General features: G+C 36.8%; 1 protein-coding gene across 7 annotated transcripts in view; it reads right to left on the reverse strand.

Annotated features, from left to right (window-relative positions):
* LOC579832 (MYCBP-associated protein) overlaps positions 1 to 16,944 on the reverse strand; it is a 39,669-nt gene that overhangs the window by 8,748 nt on the left and 13,977 nt on the right. For 3 of the 7 annotated variants that reach the window (XM_030972430.1, XM_030972427.1, XM_030972428.1), the window contains exons 2-13: positions 9,220 to 9,377; positions 8,272 to 8,440; positions 7,825 to 7,931; positions 7,216 to 7,387; positions 6,608 to 6,727; positions 6,224 to 6,287; positions 5,410 to 5,492; positions 4,311 to 4,432; positions 3,527 to 3,651; positions 2,226 to 2,454; positions 1,347 to 1,610; positions 507 to 653 (exon numbers count right to left, since the gene is read on the reverse strand). In XM_030972430.1, the coding sequence (XP_030828290.1) occupies positions 507 to 653; positions 1,347 to 1,610; positions 2,226 to 2,454; positions 3,527 to 3,651; positions 4,311 to 4,432; positions 5,410 to 5,492; positions 6,224 to 6,287; positions 6,608 to 6,727; positions 7,216 to 7,387; positions 7,825 to 7,931; positions 8,272 to 8,440; positions 9,220 to 9,377 (1,760 nt within the window). Of the gene's footprint in view, positions 1 to 506; positions 654 to 1,346; positions 1,611 to 2,225; positions 2,455 to 3,526; positions 3,652 to 4,310; positions 4,433 to 5,409; positions 5,493 to 6,223; positions 6,288 to 6,607; positions 6,728 to 7,215; positions 7,388 to 7,824; positions 7,932 to 8,271; positions 8,441 to 9,219; positions 9,378 to 10,131; positions 10,487 to 12,737; positions 12,850 to 16,944 lie in introns of those variants that run through there. The other 4 variants (XM_779926.5, XM_030972431.1, XM_030972429.1 and 1 more) reach the window with 3 other exon arrangements.

Below are 16,944 nucleotides of genomic sequence, written 5' to 3' on the forward strand. Positions count from 1 at the left end.
GCACTATCTGCAAATATTATTGAAGGGGACAAAAGCCATCTCACTAAGTTACTTATATTGTAAAGTTTAACAGATTTGAATAAAATCAGTGAAAATTTGAACAAAATCTTGTCACTAACTTGTCACTAGAGGGCCATATTAATTTAGTAACATCAATTATGGACAACTGTCCATGCTTTTCGTACTTCAAATTTCATGTTTTTCCTTTTTTCTTATGATTGAGTTAATCTAATCTTTTTTTAAATCTGCACTTATTTTATTCAAATTTAGACTTTACAATAAAAGTAACTTAGCATGAAAGTTTTGGTTCCCTTTAACTTTAATTGGCTACTCCAACGAAATATCCAAAATCAATGTAGGTTGTGTCGTCTCCCTAGATATAATAACACATGTAACAATACTAAAACACCTAGCGCATCACAGTGTGACAAATATGGTTGCTACACAAAAAGAAAATATTATTATCATTTGATTACATTCATGAATTGACTTTAGACTCGACTTACCCCGGGATTAAGTCTCTCAAATGTCTCTTCATCGGTGATGTAGGCATCTATGGGCGAGTGGGCCCTCTCAGGTGTACGGATACCGTCTACCAACTCTTCTAAGATACGACGCACGGCTACCTGAGCCTGCTTGGCAAACAGCTCCTCCTGAACGATGAAAGAATACGAAAGGGAATTAGGAAGAATTGGTGGACCTGTAATTTATACATACAATTTGGAAACAGTAATTAGAAAAAGAAGAAGGGTAAGAGGAAAAAGGTTAAACAGTGAAAAGTAGGTAATGGATGTGTCATTTATATTGAATAAAATAAGAGCGAACATTATGAACTGCTTAAAAATTCCTGGAGGAGGATATTGTCCACTGTATAATCCACATTTTTAGACCTGGGGGGTGTTCCACAAAGATCCTAAGTCAAACTTAACTCTAAGTTGGACTTAAACATTACAGAGAGCCATTTGTAGCCTTAGAATAAAATATATTAAAAAGCAAACATTCAAGTATTTTAAACTTTTCGTAAATTCCACATTGATAATAGAAAATGTAAATGATTTTGAATCAACATTTTATGCCTTTTAAAATAACTTTTACAAAATATTTTCAAAGATGTTAACAGCTTTCCATAATTGTTAAGTCCAACTTAGAGATGAGTACAACTAAGTATCTTTGTGAAACACCCCCTGGTATGCAGGAAAGCAACAGATGTCTAAGACGCAGGAAGTCTTCTCTCTTCCGACGCTGAATTATCATGACATGCTCCTCCCTATCACTGATCAATACACCATTCCCTCTCCATTTCCATTCATAACACATCCACTCAAGTATCTACATTTCCTACAAACCTCAATGTCCTTCCTCTGCTTCAAGTTCTTATCCTCCTGCAGGGCCACACCCCTCAGGGTAACCTGCAGCGCCCCACCCCCGCACACCACGGGGCGGGTATCAAGCTGCCAGCTCTCAGTGAAGATCCCAGCATTGGGAGACTTGAAGACGAAGGGGAATCGAAGGCTCTCGCCAGGGAGGAGCACCCCACTGCTGGTATTGAAGTAGAAGCGTTGGATACGAGGTGTGGAGCATCCTTCAAATGGGTTCAGCTTGGGGATTTTCTGTGAAAACCAAAATGTAAGAAGACCTTTCTTTACATATCTCTCTCTCTCTCTCTAAGTACCATATCGATTGACTTTGGTGATCATGCTGTTCCATAACCCTCGGTTCCTAGCCTTCTCTATTAGCACTATTCCCAGTTCTTTCACTCCTCTCTCTTCAAATAATTTCTGCAGACTGTCCATCCAAAGTATCCTCCTCCTTTCCACAATTTTCCCTGTCAAAGCAAGATTCTCTAGGCCTTCTTTACATGTTATGTGACCCATGACCTTCAACTGCCCAATCAACATCTCACGTATCATTTTCCTTTGCACTCCAGCTCGTCTAAGAACCTCCTCATTACTAAATATATGGATTGACATTCCATAGCTTGTACCCTTCTGAATGATAACACCATATTCATTTACTAGAAGTTATTGTCAGCCTTATCTACTCTACACAATCTTTCTGTTTGTCCTTCTGTTTTAGTCTAGTACTCTGTAAAGGCTGTGTTGATCTTCCCCTACTTACAAATAATATTTTACCTCACAAGTCACAACTCTGTTATCAATAACTATGTCAACATTATTCCAGATGCATGTTATAATTTTCCTTTCATCTAAATATCATCAACTCACCTTCCAGTCATAATAGATGGTCGTAGTGCCATCGTTAACCAGCTCCAAGTGGGATGTAGTCCTCACTCCAGCAAAGGCTTCAAAGGTCACTCTGGAGCTACAGGCTATCTGTCCCTTATGACTGGTGCTGTCCCCAGTCCAGCGGGCAGGGTAACCATTGAACTGCAGAGAAGGACCGATGATGGTCTCAGGAATGGTCTCCTCAGGCATCTCACTCTCGTTAGGGTTCCTGTTCAAGGAAATAAATAAAAGTATTTATTGTTGTTACTCTCTTCAGACAAGTAACAGTTAATATGAAAGTGTTCTTTATCAGAAATGCATCTCCAGTTATTCAACAACCTTGTGAAAAGACAATTTAGCCTCAGAACATATTCCTTAATGGCATTATTTAACAATGTTTCCAGTTTTACAAATCTGAGATGCATGGCCCTACATGTTATCGGTGTCAGTGATATGATATAATATTGAAGCCCTAAAAAAAAGATCATGAAGAGCCTCAAAAAAATTAAAAATCTTTGAGTGACTGGTTTTACCATTCTCATTTTCCCCAATAGACTGTAGTGTTATAAAAACCATTGGGAAAACGATTTTTGAAACTCCTATCATAAATATCTTGATAATCAGACAGACGATCGACTTGTAAAAATCATGGGATTCCTGACTGACCTAAAGGTTAAGCTCAATCCAGGACTTTGTTCAGAATCTAAGACAAAGATACCCAATCCCTTTAATCAAAAGAATTATTCGGCCTCCATATAAAGAAATAACACTGTGGTAGTATATTACTTGAAAGAAGTTCCAGCATAATAAGTTTCCTTCTTGCTCTAATTCTAGTATTAAAGCAGATCATTTGAAGCCAAATATCCTGCACACGATCAATGAAAGTATTCCTTTGTGGGGGCGAGTTAGCTCAGTCCGTAAAGCGTCTGCCTGTCGAACCAAAGATCTCGGGTTCGAAATCCCACCCAGGCGGGTGACTGAAGCCTTGGTAGTGTGTTAACATGCCCCTCCCCTTGTTTTATAGACGCAGGCTATGTGAAGTGGAAAATACTCTGTCCCTCAGATAGGATGTTAAATGGAGGCCCTGTGTACAGGAGGGTCACCACCCTTACCTGTAAGAACCCACTGCACTATTTGTATAAAAGTAGGGGGACACCCGGTGTAGTGGTCCCCCTGCACACCCCCAATCAGTTATACCGGGAGGAGAGACCCGAGGGTTACAGTGATTCAGTTAGCTTTTCGCCTCCCAGGCACAGGTGACGCCAAATACTTAGTAATAATAATAATAAAGATTATCTTACACGTCATGGTCTCCTCCATTGCCAATCTTGAAGGTGCCTACATCATCAGAGGTGGACCGAGTCCAGACTTCCAACTTCTTCTGCTTAGGATTGTTGGTGCCAATCACTTGAAGACCTTCCAGATCCTACAACACAACAAGGATTTCAAATGAAGCAAACAAAAATTAAATTACTTATCACATTTAAAGTTATTAATAATATAATTTACTTAAAGAACTGACCAGACCCTTCATTGTACAGTCAAACCTGCTTTAGTCTACAAAGACCACATTTTTATTTCCCTTGAAAATGGTTTATGATTGAAACATTTACTAAAGGAACCTGTACATAAAGACCACCTGCCTATACAGAACACTTTCCTTGTCTCCCTTGGGTGGTCTTTATAGATAGGTTTCACTGTACTGGTATTATAACGTTTAACTTGTCCATTTTATAAAAGGGTATTTAACCTGTTGAAAAATAACAAAGATTACTTAGGCTGGAATCTATGGAATATGCCTGTTCTACAAAAATCTAGTCATGTCAAACAAGGCCCCGTCTTACAAAGAGTTGATATCAATTGCAACTTATTTGCGATTGATATCAATCTCAACTATGTACATATGAGATAGGAGACTGAAAAATTGCTATTGATTGGAGGACTTGCGAATGATTTGGATCAATCCTAACTCTTTGTAAGACGGGCCCCAGGTTGACATATGACTATAACCAGAAAATTCATCAGTAGGGGGAAAAAAAACATCTACCGGTATACGTTCCTCTTAGCATCAGTACTCATACTTACAGGTTTGAATGGATCAAGCTCATCAATGACATGCTGAAGCTGTCTCTTCCTATCCTTGAGATACTGAGAGCGCTTCCAGGGGTAGTGAACGGGAGAGGCTCTACCTTCAGGCCATGCAATACCTACAATCACAAGATTGATTTGGTTAGGGTTAGACATCGACAGTGCAAGTGCTTCTTGTCAAAGATGTTCATGCGTGGGTATGTAGTCGTAGGCAACTTGGCGATCACTACATAACACTGAGCCAACGGGTATTACGCTCCTGTGAGTACGTCCGTGTGCTGCCCTCTATATACCCACGCTTGAGCAACTTTAACTGAACCAAACAGTAGCAATCTTTCAAACAAACAGGTCAGTTTAAAGCTTCCTAGACTGCTGCACGGTGACCAAGCTCATTTCTCATGTTAAAGGAGAAGTTCACCCTCATATTTAGACAGTTTTAACAAAAGCACAAAAATGAGGTAAGCCATTTAGTGGAAGTTTGAGTAAAATCTGAATAAAAGCATTCAGGTTATGAATTTCTGAATTTGTAATCAATGAAGCACAAATTGGCAACGTTGTGACGTATGTTTGATACAGGGGTTGTTTAAAAACATATTTGGAATGAATATATATTTAGGTTGCATACATGTATGATTGAACATTTTCTTTTGGGAAAAAAGAAATTTCTGATTATTTTTAGTACGGAGCAAATGGGAGGGAACCTCGCAAGATATGTCACAGAGTTAATACCAATTTGTGTTTGATCGCAACTTCAAAATTTATAACTTTCTTATTTTTAATTGGTTTTGCTCAAACTTTCACTGACCTGTTTCTGCTTCTATTTAAATAACTTTGATATCAGGGTGGACTTCCCCTTTAAGAAGGCAAAATATATATTTCATATCAAAGCAACTTCTTTCAATGGTGAGAGAAACTTGCAAGAATGACGAGAACAAGGTTGAAAGTTTCAATATATCTGAACATTGTTCTTCAATTTTGCAGTATCAATGATGCTAAAAAATCATCTTCAAACTCTATATACATGCTTGCATACACCAAGTATTGTTGAGAATGCTGAAAAAAGAGAATAGAATAATTTTCTATATATTGTACTTACCCATTTCACTTTTAGTGAGTTTTGAGTACCCAATATGCTCTACTGGTGGTGGGTAGCCTCTCTCTGTCTGGCTCATGGTCATACTGAAAAATAAAAGAGAGAATCATACCTCCATAATTATATTTTTGTAATTACTGTGAATGGGATTTGGCCTGGACCTGTTAGTGTGGTACGGTATGTCACTGAAACAGCTCCTGTAGGATTTTTGTGCCAAAGTTGTTTTTTTTTTGCATTTTTGGATTCATTGGGGTCCAAGCTATCAGAAATTGATGGGGTTCAAATTTTCCTGAAGACACCAAATTTCCCTATCAGGCGTTATATATGCCATTTTGGCGCCCAATATGGACCCCCCAGGAATTGAAGGAGGGGTCTGAAAAAATTTTTGCCGACTTTTTTTTTGCCAACTTAAAAAACAGTAGAGGACCTAGGACAGAACCTTGTGGTATGCCGTGTAATAGAAGGAAAATTGGAGGAATTATTATTATCCACTACATATTGAAATCTATCAGAAAGATTACTTTCAAACCAAGATGACAGACAAATTTGAGTGTTGTTCTAGTTTCCGAGTGGTGAGTCAACACACCGATTACTGAGCTGGGAGACATTGCCAGGCATAGCGCCAGGTGGAGGGGCATAAATCAAAACTTTGGTGTACCGTGTATAAACCGCACCCCCGACTTTGAATTTTTTCCGGCGGCAAAAAGGTGCGGTTAATACACCGTTAATTACGGTAGCTCATATGATGACTATAATTTAATGCTTTTATCTAGGAATAAAATAAATGGGCATTTTTTACATTCAAACTTTCACTTACTGTATGCCGGTCAAGTCATCTCCAAATCTCTCTTGCTGTTTCCAAAATTCACTGCCAACACGATCTAGAAAAATGAAAATAAATGAAAACATACTTATTATTAATAGCAATTGCTTACAAATTCTAACACAAGAAACCACACCATTCCTGTCTTTTTTTTAAATGTCTGATACATCATCACTAATATTTTTTTTTCTTGAAGATGTTGCATTCATATACTTCTACATTCCTATCAACCCCCCCCCCCCCCCCCCCCCCCAACTGTTTAAGAAAGATGTTTCAAGGGTGTGGCTATGCGACAAGTTTTAGTTATGGCACCATTCACATATTCTTATCAGAATTTATAATATGTAAAACATAGAACAAAGCAAAGTTTTAACTTACATCCTTTGCCATAGTCCATGGCAGGTATAGCTCTGTCAATGATATAACGTTCCTCCTGGGTCTGCCTATACTCCTCGGCTTGATTCATGACCAGTGTCTCTGGTGGCTTCTGAAGTAGATCTGGTTACAAATGGCAGAGGAAAAGAGAACATTTATTGAATAATATTTTTAATCATTCTATAGCCTGTACTTTCAAGAAGTGATCTTTTATTCTTATCTGCATTTTCAAGCAATTCTACAAAATTATATATGCCTAGTTTAAATATTTCATTATCACTTCATAATGACCTGATGAAATGTGTAGCAAGATCATAATCTTACAATATTACTTGTGATCCAGTATAGATCTATGCATCAATAACAGAATAAGACTTTAAAAGCTGTTGAAAAGTGATGATGATGATGATGTACCATTTTATTTTAACTGTTCTGTATAAACATTATGCTGTTTGATGTAAATATGTTCATATTTATTCAGGGCCCCCATGGAAGACTACTACTTATTGGCCCTGACAAAAGATTAGAAATAAATAAATGAATAAATGTATTCTCCTGTGATATCAAACATGTAAGTTATTGTAAGAGCAGCAGTAGTCTAGTACACTTACTCGAGATATAACCCTGAGTCTTCTTCCTCTCAAACATCTTCTGTTGCCAGTTAATAAGCGCTTGGTTTTCATCCATGTACGGATCTCGAGGTTTGGGTTCAACCTTCTTACCGAACTCTGGTTTGACTGCTGGTGTCCTTGGGCGGGGCTCTATTGGATGGTCCTCGGCCATCTAGAGGGGGCAAAGGTCATAAGGATTATTCATCATCAAAATGGCACTCTACAAACACAAAAATGTAAAATCTCTGTGTATAAGACGCACCTTTTTCCCGCCTTTTTTTTCCCCAACTGGCAATGTCTCCCAACTCACCATTATGAAACTAGAACAACACTACATGTATGGCCGGCTTTTGTTTGGACTAAGAGGAAAATTTGTCTGTCATCTTTAGTTTAAAAAACGACATTGTCACTATCATTTGTGACAATTAAGTTCACAAGCACAAATTGGCGCCTTCGCAGTAAAATTAAGGCCCTTCCTCGTGTGGGTTTTTTAACACGGGGGTGCGTCTTATACACAGAGATTTACGGTAAAGAGAATCCTAAAATGACTAAAGGAATTTTCAAAGAGGTTGCAGTTTAAAATTTTGTAGCATTTGTTGCAGGACTTACCTCCATGTGTCCATGGTATACAGCCTCCATCTTGAATCCTTCTACCGTCCCTAAGATGCTATGAGGCATGATGTTACCAGTGGAATCGAACCGTGGACCTCCAGCGCCTAAAACATACCAATAAAGAATTACAGAGAGGTAATGTCTTGATTTCTTCATTATTCTTTCGTGGCACATCTTCAAATTTGTTTGTTTCTTTGTGTGCTTATTACTGTATATTTCTATTCTTTGGTTGGTAACATTTTGACGACAACTTTCAAATCATCATTCTATATTTTCATCCACAGAAACCCCCCCCCCCCACCCCCAAAAAAGGGGAAAAAAAAGAAAAAGAGCAACAACAACAAAATTTTAATGAGGCATTGATAATGTAGGATTAATAAATGTTTTGTTATAAAAAGATGGTGTTAAACATCACATAACATGCTATTGACATATGCTACATACCGATATAGTCCTCCTTCACAAGAGGGGCATTGGGTGGTGCAGGCTTGGCGATAAGGATTGGTCGAGTCTTGGGTTTGTCCAGCTCAGACTGTGGTTTCATCTTACGTACCGTCACCGGCTTAGAGGATGGACGGACCTTAGGTGACTGGGGAGGCTTTGGAGCTCGCAGCTGTAATAGAGAAAGAAGACAATACGGTTCTCAGAGATACCTTCCCATGAAGATACTGGCAAATCATGCTACATGTAATGAATTCTACAGAAAAAGTGCAGATCTCATCTCGTCCAATCTTTCATTATACTGTACAGTAAAACCTGTCTATAGCGACCTCCCAAGGAAAATACAAAAAGTGGTCTTTGGAGATAGGTGGTCTATGTAGACAGGTTCCTTTAGTACAATTTTCAATGAGAAACTATTTTCAAGGGAAACAAAAAAATGTGTTCTTTGTAGACAGGTGGTCACTAAAGCAGGTTTGACTTTACCACTATTTTAAGATAAAATGACGAAGTATGCTTTGAGAAGAGTTGTTCACAGTCCCATGGACAATATGATAGATGATTTCAAACTTTTACCTTACAAATGACTATTAATTAGCATTGATGTGAAATAGTTGCAAAATGATATGGAAACCAAGATAACTACAAAAACAGTAGTGAGTGAATGTCTTTCAGGAAAACAAAGTTATAAATCAGTGTTTTTGTTAAGTCTGTTTGGAAAACGAGCAATGTATAGATAAATCACTTTAAAAAAAATTATAAACAAATCATTTCAGATACACTGATAATTATTTTTTTTCTTCAAACTATTCAATGTCTTTTTTAAACGCTCAAAGACAAGTTTATACATGATTAAAAAAAGGTGAGGGACAATATTCTGTTGAGATTCCCCTCCCCCCTGCCAGCTTTGCTTTCCCTTTGTTGAAAATTGTACGAAATGGTACGATATCTGACCTTAGCAAACTCCTGGGGGTCGATGGCGAGTGCCTGAATGTCCTCTCCATTGATAACCTGTTTACTAGGGGGTATCACCTCCTCTTCAGTCTGACTCTGTGAATTGTTTGGACTTGAAGGTTTCTCCGGTGTAAACACACGATTCCTCTTCTGCTTGTCTGTATTATAGAGACAAAAGAGAGAGAGAGAGAGAGAGAGAGAGAGAGAGAGAGAGAGAGATGATGATGATGATTCACATATATATATCTGTTTAAAAAAACATTCAAAGGCGCGAGCTCTTCCAACAGTTAGCATCTAAAACGTCTGAAGAAAGATGTGAGTCTTGAGTGAAGCTTTGAAATGGTCCAGGTTGTTAATTTTGTAAATGATGGGAGAGAGAAAGAGATAGAGAGATAAATGTATGCACCATCTACTCTTTATACATAATATATAATGATAGAATTAATTGAAATAATACATTTTATTTTGATTTTTACGAATTTCACAAAAACATACAAATCCCAAGCATCTACAATATCAAAAATATATCCAAATGAAATCAAACTAAAATATAAACTTTTTATTTGTTGTTGAAAAATTAGTTTTCTATTATTAATTTTCATATATGTACATGATGTGTATGACCATCACTTCTTCTTCCAGTGTAGGTGCTGCTTAAAACTGAACAAGCTATTTACTCAATTGTAAAGTCAGCCATTTTGATCCATGGTAGAACCTTGTAGAAACAAGAGACTAATATATTCACTGCTTGAATTCAGCCAAAACAAACCAAAAACAACAACAAAGCAATGACTTGGTATAGAAATAATGTGAATGGCTATAGTAGAGTACCATGAACAATAAAATGTACAATCCTACTTTTATGAACTTTTGTATTCTTAACCAATATAAGTTTATTAAGGTACTACTGACTTGCACCAATGAAATGCACAATATGTGCATTGAAAGCCGGGTTGCGTCCTTTTCTAGAGGCTGTTCCACTTATCCCTGATGAAAGACTATTATTTGAAGAAGATCTAGAAGGACTCAAACGAGATGGAGATTTCTGACGTTTGGTAGATCGATCCATCTTAGTTTTCTCTGACATTATATTCCTAAACTAAACTGAGGCAAGACCGAGTCCTTGTAGGAAAGGTGTTAAATGTGAGACAGTTCACAGATGGCAACTGAGGACCTCATCACCATGACAACATCAACAAGACATGACTTATAGAGTCATTTCACAAGTTCCTCTGAGTATTTTGCAAGATTACTGCCGTTTTAAGTGTACATAATTTAAGTTTCCTACAGCAGCACGGCAGATGATACATCCAACTCGATGAGTAGCTTGTAGTTCAGTGATCAGTACTATCACTGAGCTGGAAATTGATCCATAGATGCAGAACAAATATCAAATTTGTAGGTAGCGATATACTGTATATCATAAATCCTGAATTCCTTTGGAAATTCAAATTGAGAGCACAATTTTTTCCAATATGATTTTAAACACAGCTGCCCCTACTTCTGCCTACTCCCACGGAACCCTTGAAATGACTGGGGTAATATCCTATCAATACCTAACCTGTAACAGGCTATTAAATCCAATAGTGATACATGGTAACATGTTTGTCTAATTACACTACAAACACTACTCCACTACTAATGGTTGTAAGGGATAGATAATGAAGTGAGTAGCATGAGATACATGTACATAGGAGAGAAACAAACATTGGGTTCCTTTTAATCCACTGTACTCAGCCAAAAGGCTCAAGGTATTTTGTCTTTGCTTTGAGCAAGAACAAACAGTATCCAAGAAAGAGAAACACATTTGTATACTCGCTGGACTGTGTCTGCCCTCTCTTCTTCTTTTATTGGTCAATTGTGCAAATATAAGAGAGACCCCATGAAACACGGTTGTTAGGCAAGTTATCAACAGTCATCTTTGAACATTTTCTTTCTTGTTTGAGCCCCCTTTTAATTTAAAAAAATATATATATAGATTTCAGCATCCTAATCTGATTTGTGGAAACATACAACATTTCAAGTGCAATCAATTAATGATCAGAGGGATTAATAGCCTAGATTCTAATGTATCATACTTAATGAACTTCAAAGGATCAATTTGAGTTTTCCTCTCTAAACATGTATCGATGGCTAAAAGGACGGCCTACATGAACTCTCCTATCATCATCCAATGTTATTGTCCATAGCAACCAGCCAGATTGTACGGTTACTAGGAAATCCTGATGAACCAAAAAAATTGATTCAGAGATAAATAGGTTTATGTAGTCGAATAGCATCAAAAAATTCAAACATTAGTCCCTAAATTCAATTTTCTGTAGCTATTCTCAATAATACAGCTCTGTCATTGTTAAATGATTGGAATCCATAGAGCGATTCTCCAAGGAATATATATTGCTAGAAAAAAATCCTCGTGCCCAAGCTGATCAATACTGGCATTATTCTGCACTGTTAAATCTTTGTTTGTTTATGGATATAAAGTTTATATAGATTTTCTGGATTTTGCAAGAGGGGCATAATATTCTGAAAATTATTCGACAAGCACGACATGAGGTCAGTGCCTTAAAAGGAAAGACGATCTTGGAGTTGTGTACTGATGGCGCTTTCCTACCACGTGGGTTTCAAAGGAGGGGGGATAATGTTGGATAACAATAATGATAAAAATAATAGTAATATATGAGATTTGTAAGGTGCTGAATCTACTTGAAATCAAATGTTCAAGGCGCACTTGAGAAAAAAGAAAAGAAAAAAGAGATCACATAAAAGGCAGCATCTCTACTATAAACAAAGCAACAGAAGTAAGAACATACAACAAAAAAACGAATCAAACATAGGTGTTTTCAAATTACTTCAACTTATCTGCTTTTACCAATCTCTCAAGGGAAAACATTCTACAGCAAAGGCCATTCATTAGCAAAGAGAGAGAGAGAGAGAGAGAGAGAGAGAGAGAGAGACTTTCCTTACTCTCTTCCTTCTCCCAAGAAGAAACAAATAATTAATATCTGTTTAAAGTTTGTATCAGCATACAAGTTATTCTAAACTCCTAATATCATACCAACTGATCACAAAATATAGCTAAAAGCCCTCTAAAGTGTTGGGAGTCCCAACAATTTGATGGCAAATTTCACTTAAATTGTAACATAATGTGAAAGAGGATGTCATTTGAGGCACATTTCTGCAAGGATTCTAAAACAAATGTGTTTAAAGTCGAATATTGATGAGAGAATACAAAATTTAGGTTTTCTGCCTACAACAGAAAACCCAAATTATGTATTATTTTATCAATATATGTCTTCAAACACATCTTTGGGGGGAAACGTTTGCAGAAGTGTGTCTTAAATGACATCCTTTTTCACATTATGATACAATTTAAGTGAAATTTTGCCATCAAATTTTTGAAAAAAGTTGGGCTCCCATTTGAACACTAGAGGGGCGTTAAAGAGAACACTATTTGAAAAGGGTAAAGAACTAAAGATAGCTTAAAAGCTTGGTTATGTACACAATATAAAATTGCTTACCAGCATGAAGAGATTTGCTGAAATGCACATGAACTTTAGACTCTGCCATGAAATATATCCAGAATAGATGACTAGTTACCATGGAAACACTTTCAATGTATGCTATCACTTTCAATACATGCCATCACAGATGGGAACACTGCTCTGGTGCTTGATAAACTACATGTACTGACTTGGTTCAAAAGACATACATGTACATGTACATTGGATATTAATTTTGTGCAACATGCGATTGCACACAATATATCTCCTTATAAGATTTTCAGTAGATTACAGCACATCCTCTCTACTCTTCCAGACATACAAAACTATTACTAGTTCTTCTTCTGAGCAATTTCTTTGCTTGTCCTCCAAAAGATCAAAAGAGAAAGTGTGAAGTAGCTGATGAGGCCATACAAAAGAGAGCAAATTATTGATCAATAGAATAAAAGAAAGATGCAAGTGGATTAAGAGTGTGAAGAAGAGAACATCCTATTGACTGAGGTGTTGATTTGCTAGAGGGGGGTGGAGTCTCATCCCACTACAAGGATATCATGAGATGATTGACAGGTGAGATTGTGAGACCCTCTTCAAGTCAAGAAGCCACCTAAGGGAGACTGGCAGCCACCTCTTCATCATGTCTCTAAAGGGTTGTGTAAATAACATCAATATTTGAAATGTTGGCATGCTAACCTGCCTCCAATAGGCTTCCTTGTACCCATGAAAAGAATCTGAACCACGGAACTCAAGGTACCCATGATGTATGTGACCGTTTATACATTCCACAGAAGTCATCACAGACAAGGTATTTCATACGTCTCAGTTTTCCAGGCTTCAAAAAATCATACCTCTTTAATTGATTGTCTTGCTTTAATTGAAGAGTCAAGTCATATCCTAACAGTCCTAAGGAGTTCATTTTAAGGGTACTCTAATTGAATTCTGACTCTTTCTGTGCCTTAAAAAATGAACTACCGGTAAACAAATCATCATAAATCTCAAAGTTTTGTAGCTTTACAAATCTGTTCTAAAATAGACCAACTGTAAATAGGAAGCAAATACAGACCTCTTAATCTACATGTTTATCTTGCTCTTACAAACTAAGTAGTAAGTGCATACAGGTATGTACATTTGACTTTTCAACTTACTTGAACTGGCGGTTCTGCTATCACTTACAATAGATTGTCTGCGGCTGCCATGCAAAGCTGGGACACCCATATGTACATTGCTGGCTTTCCTGCCGCGATTCATGATTTCCAACCAGTTGGGTAGACAAAATATATATGTGATATAATTCACTATGTCTTACTCAAGTACAGAACATCACTGGAGTGCACAGCGGATGGTGGGATGCAGTGAACACAAAACAACAATAAAACACAGATTTGTTCACACGCTTTGATATCACGTATGAATGCTACTTGTAGCGTGTCTATTCATCAATCCATATTTAATAAAGCAGATGGGATCCTGTTCCCTGCGTTCACTGCAGTTGGCCGTTGCCATGGCAGAGTAGGAAGCGGGTCAGATGAACTTCACTGGTCTTTCATACATCACTATTAACCATTATCGATGACAGAGTGAGACAGTTGAGCAGTGATTCATAATAGAAATCCTAGGCTACTCATTGTCAAAAATGTACCAGGGGTGGTAAACAACTTTGCAAGGACAAAATGCTTTTCTGTAACTGCCTCAGGCTACAATTAATGATTACATGAAATCACAATGAGGTAATAAAAAAAACAAGTTAATTTCACACTTCATCAGACACGGCTTCGCAATGGATAAGTAAAATAGAAAAGTGCACAATAGAATTAATTAGTACTATAATACTATTACATGTACATGTATTATAAATCTGAAATAAAAGTGTAGTTTGTTTATGTATATATGCCACATTATGGACACGCATCAAGTTGTCATATTGCACGACTTTAAACAGTCTGACAGTATACAGAGTCTAAGAAAGACAGACAGACAGACACAAGGAAAGTGAGATGAATGTGTGGGACATCCAAAAATGAGGAACTTAGGAGTCTAAGAAAGACAGACAGACACAAGGAAAGTGAGATGAATGTGTGGGACATCCAAAAATGAGGAACTTAGGAGTAAAGATCATCTGCAGCTAGTCAATACATTAGGGGAAAATCAGACCAGACCAGGCAAGGCAGAATGAGATGGTATGTATACGGGAGGAATATATGCAACTTTTAAAGGTAATACAAAGTTTTGGAAAATTTTGAACATGGCCGGATAGCGATTCTTTACAATTTGTATACATTGGATACCCCTGAGGATGTATTATAATCACTAGAAAAATTAGCCCCTAAAACACTTCTGCTCTCGAGAAAAATTGAATACAAAAATTTACCGGTGCTCCCTGTAAATTTTGATAAATTTCAAATAGCTTATATACGGCCATCTAATGGTAGCTGCGACCATGAAAATCTCAGAATATGCAGTTGTGATATATGATTTCCAAACAGGAATAGCAAATTGGTCGATTTTAGTCAAGAAACATTGTTTTAAAGCTATTTAATATCTTGACCTTGAGAGGGAGCTATACAACAATTTCATCACTTTAGACTCGATTTCAACCGCGACAACGATCATTGAATATTACAGGACCGCATTCGCTTCCAATATGTTCATTTAAACCAAATTCATGACCCCATACAAAAACTTTGTATTACCTTTAAAGGGGAAGTCCATCCTGATATTGATATGGTTTAGAAAAGAACAAAGATGATAGGAAAAGGTCAGTGATAGTTTGACCCATATCTTATAAGAAATAAGAAAGTTTTTTAATTTTTGAATGTGTTATCTATCAAACACAAATTGGCAACTCTGTGACGTATCTTGCGAGGTCCCCTCCCATTTGCCCTGTACTAGAAAAATTCACATTTTTCACACCATCATCAATAACTGAGAAATAAAGTTTATGACATTTTCTGAACAGAGAATAGGAGAAGGAGCTCACAAGATACATCAGTGTTGCCAATTTGTGTTTCACGGATGACAACTTCAACATTTTATAACTTTCATATATTTTTAATCGAATATTTGTGAAACTTTCAGTAATATGTTTCTCTCATTTTTCTACTTTTATTAAAACTTAATTAATATCTGGGTGGGCTTTCACTTTAAGTCATCAATCCGAGACCACAAGTTTAGACCATGTAAGAAAATGTAAAGCCTGTCAACTCTGTCAAATGATTGCAGAAATCAATTTGGAACAGATATAGAGCCATTATGATCCATGGAAGTATGGGAAAACAAATGTAAAAGTGTTGATGGTGAGAAACGAACAACTTTCCATGCATGTTTTAATGTTCTGGAGTGCAATCAAGATATGTCATACCTAATTAATCATCTGTGAGGGATTTACATCAATCATCATTGTTTCTCCAATGTCTAGATATAATGAGATACTCTGAACCAAACTTCCCAATCCAGCTATACATTGTCAATGTCTGACAACCAATCTCTGAATGGTGGTCACTTATTCCATCCTACCTTGCACATAAAAAGATTTTTCATACTTATAGGTGTGATAATACTCTGCTAATAAAAAAAGATTGTTCATACTTAATGGTGTGAAAACTTGGCAAGAGCAGGAGAATCAAACCACCTGCTCTGTATATTAGACATTACTTTGATGAAAGAGTGTTTGGCATCCTACTTTGATACAATCCACAATCCATTAAAAGAACTCTCACTCATAAGGGATCATATAAAAAACAACAACAAAAAGAAAAAGAAAAAGAAAAAAAGTGGCATTCATATGACCGTGGCATTTAACCGTGCAGAACAGGTGATATCTGACAGTATATAAGTATATGAAATCATTTGTGAAAAAAGAAGCTTACATTAAAGCAATGACTTGTGGAGGTATAGGGATCACTGATATCAATTGCCCTTTTTCCACTAAATGAGTGATTTTGGTAATGGCATCTTTTGACAAAGCTATACAAAGATACAAGTTCTTTTCATGTAAATAAGAATATTATGTTGAGTGAAAATTACAGCAGTGCAACTAATTTGCACCAAGATTATTTGCTTTCTATATTAACCGGCACCATGAAAGTGTTCCTACTGTTACAAGAGTTCTCTTGCTTCATGGAAGAATTGAGAGAGCATATCAGGGATAAAAGGTAAGATCAATAGTTTATATTTGCAATGACGAACCTTCGTCATTGCCTTGTTTTCGTTCACATTCTTCTTATTAATA

This window comes from Strongylocentrotus purpuratus, unplaced genomic scaffold (genome assembly GCF_000002235.5).
Source record: "Strongylocentrotus purpuratus isolate Spur 01 unplaced genomic scaffold, Spur_5.0 spur5_scaffold_6, whole genome shotgun sequence".
Classification (NCBI taxonomy): domain Eukaryota; kingdom Metazoa; phylum Echinodermata; class Echinoidea; order Camarodonta; family Strongylocentrotidae; genus Strongylocentrotus; species Strongylocentrotus purpuratus.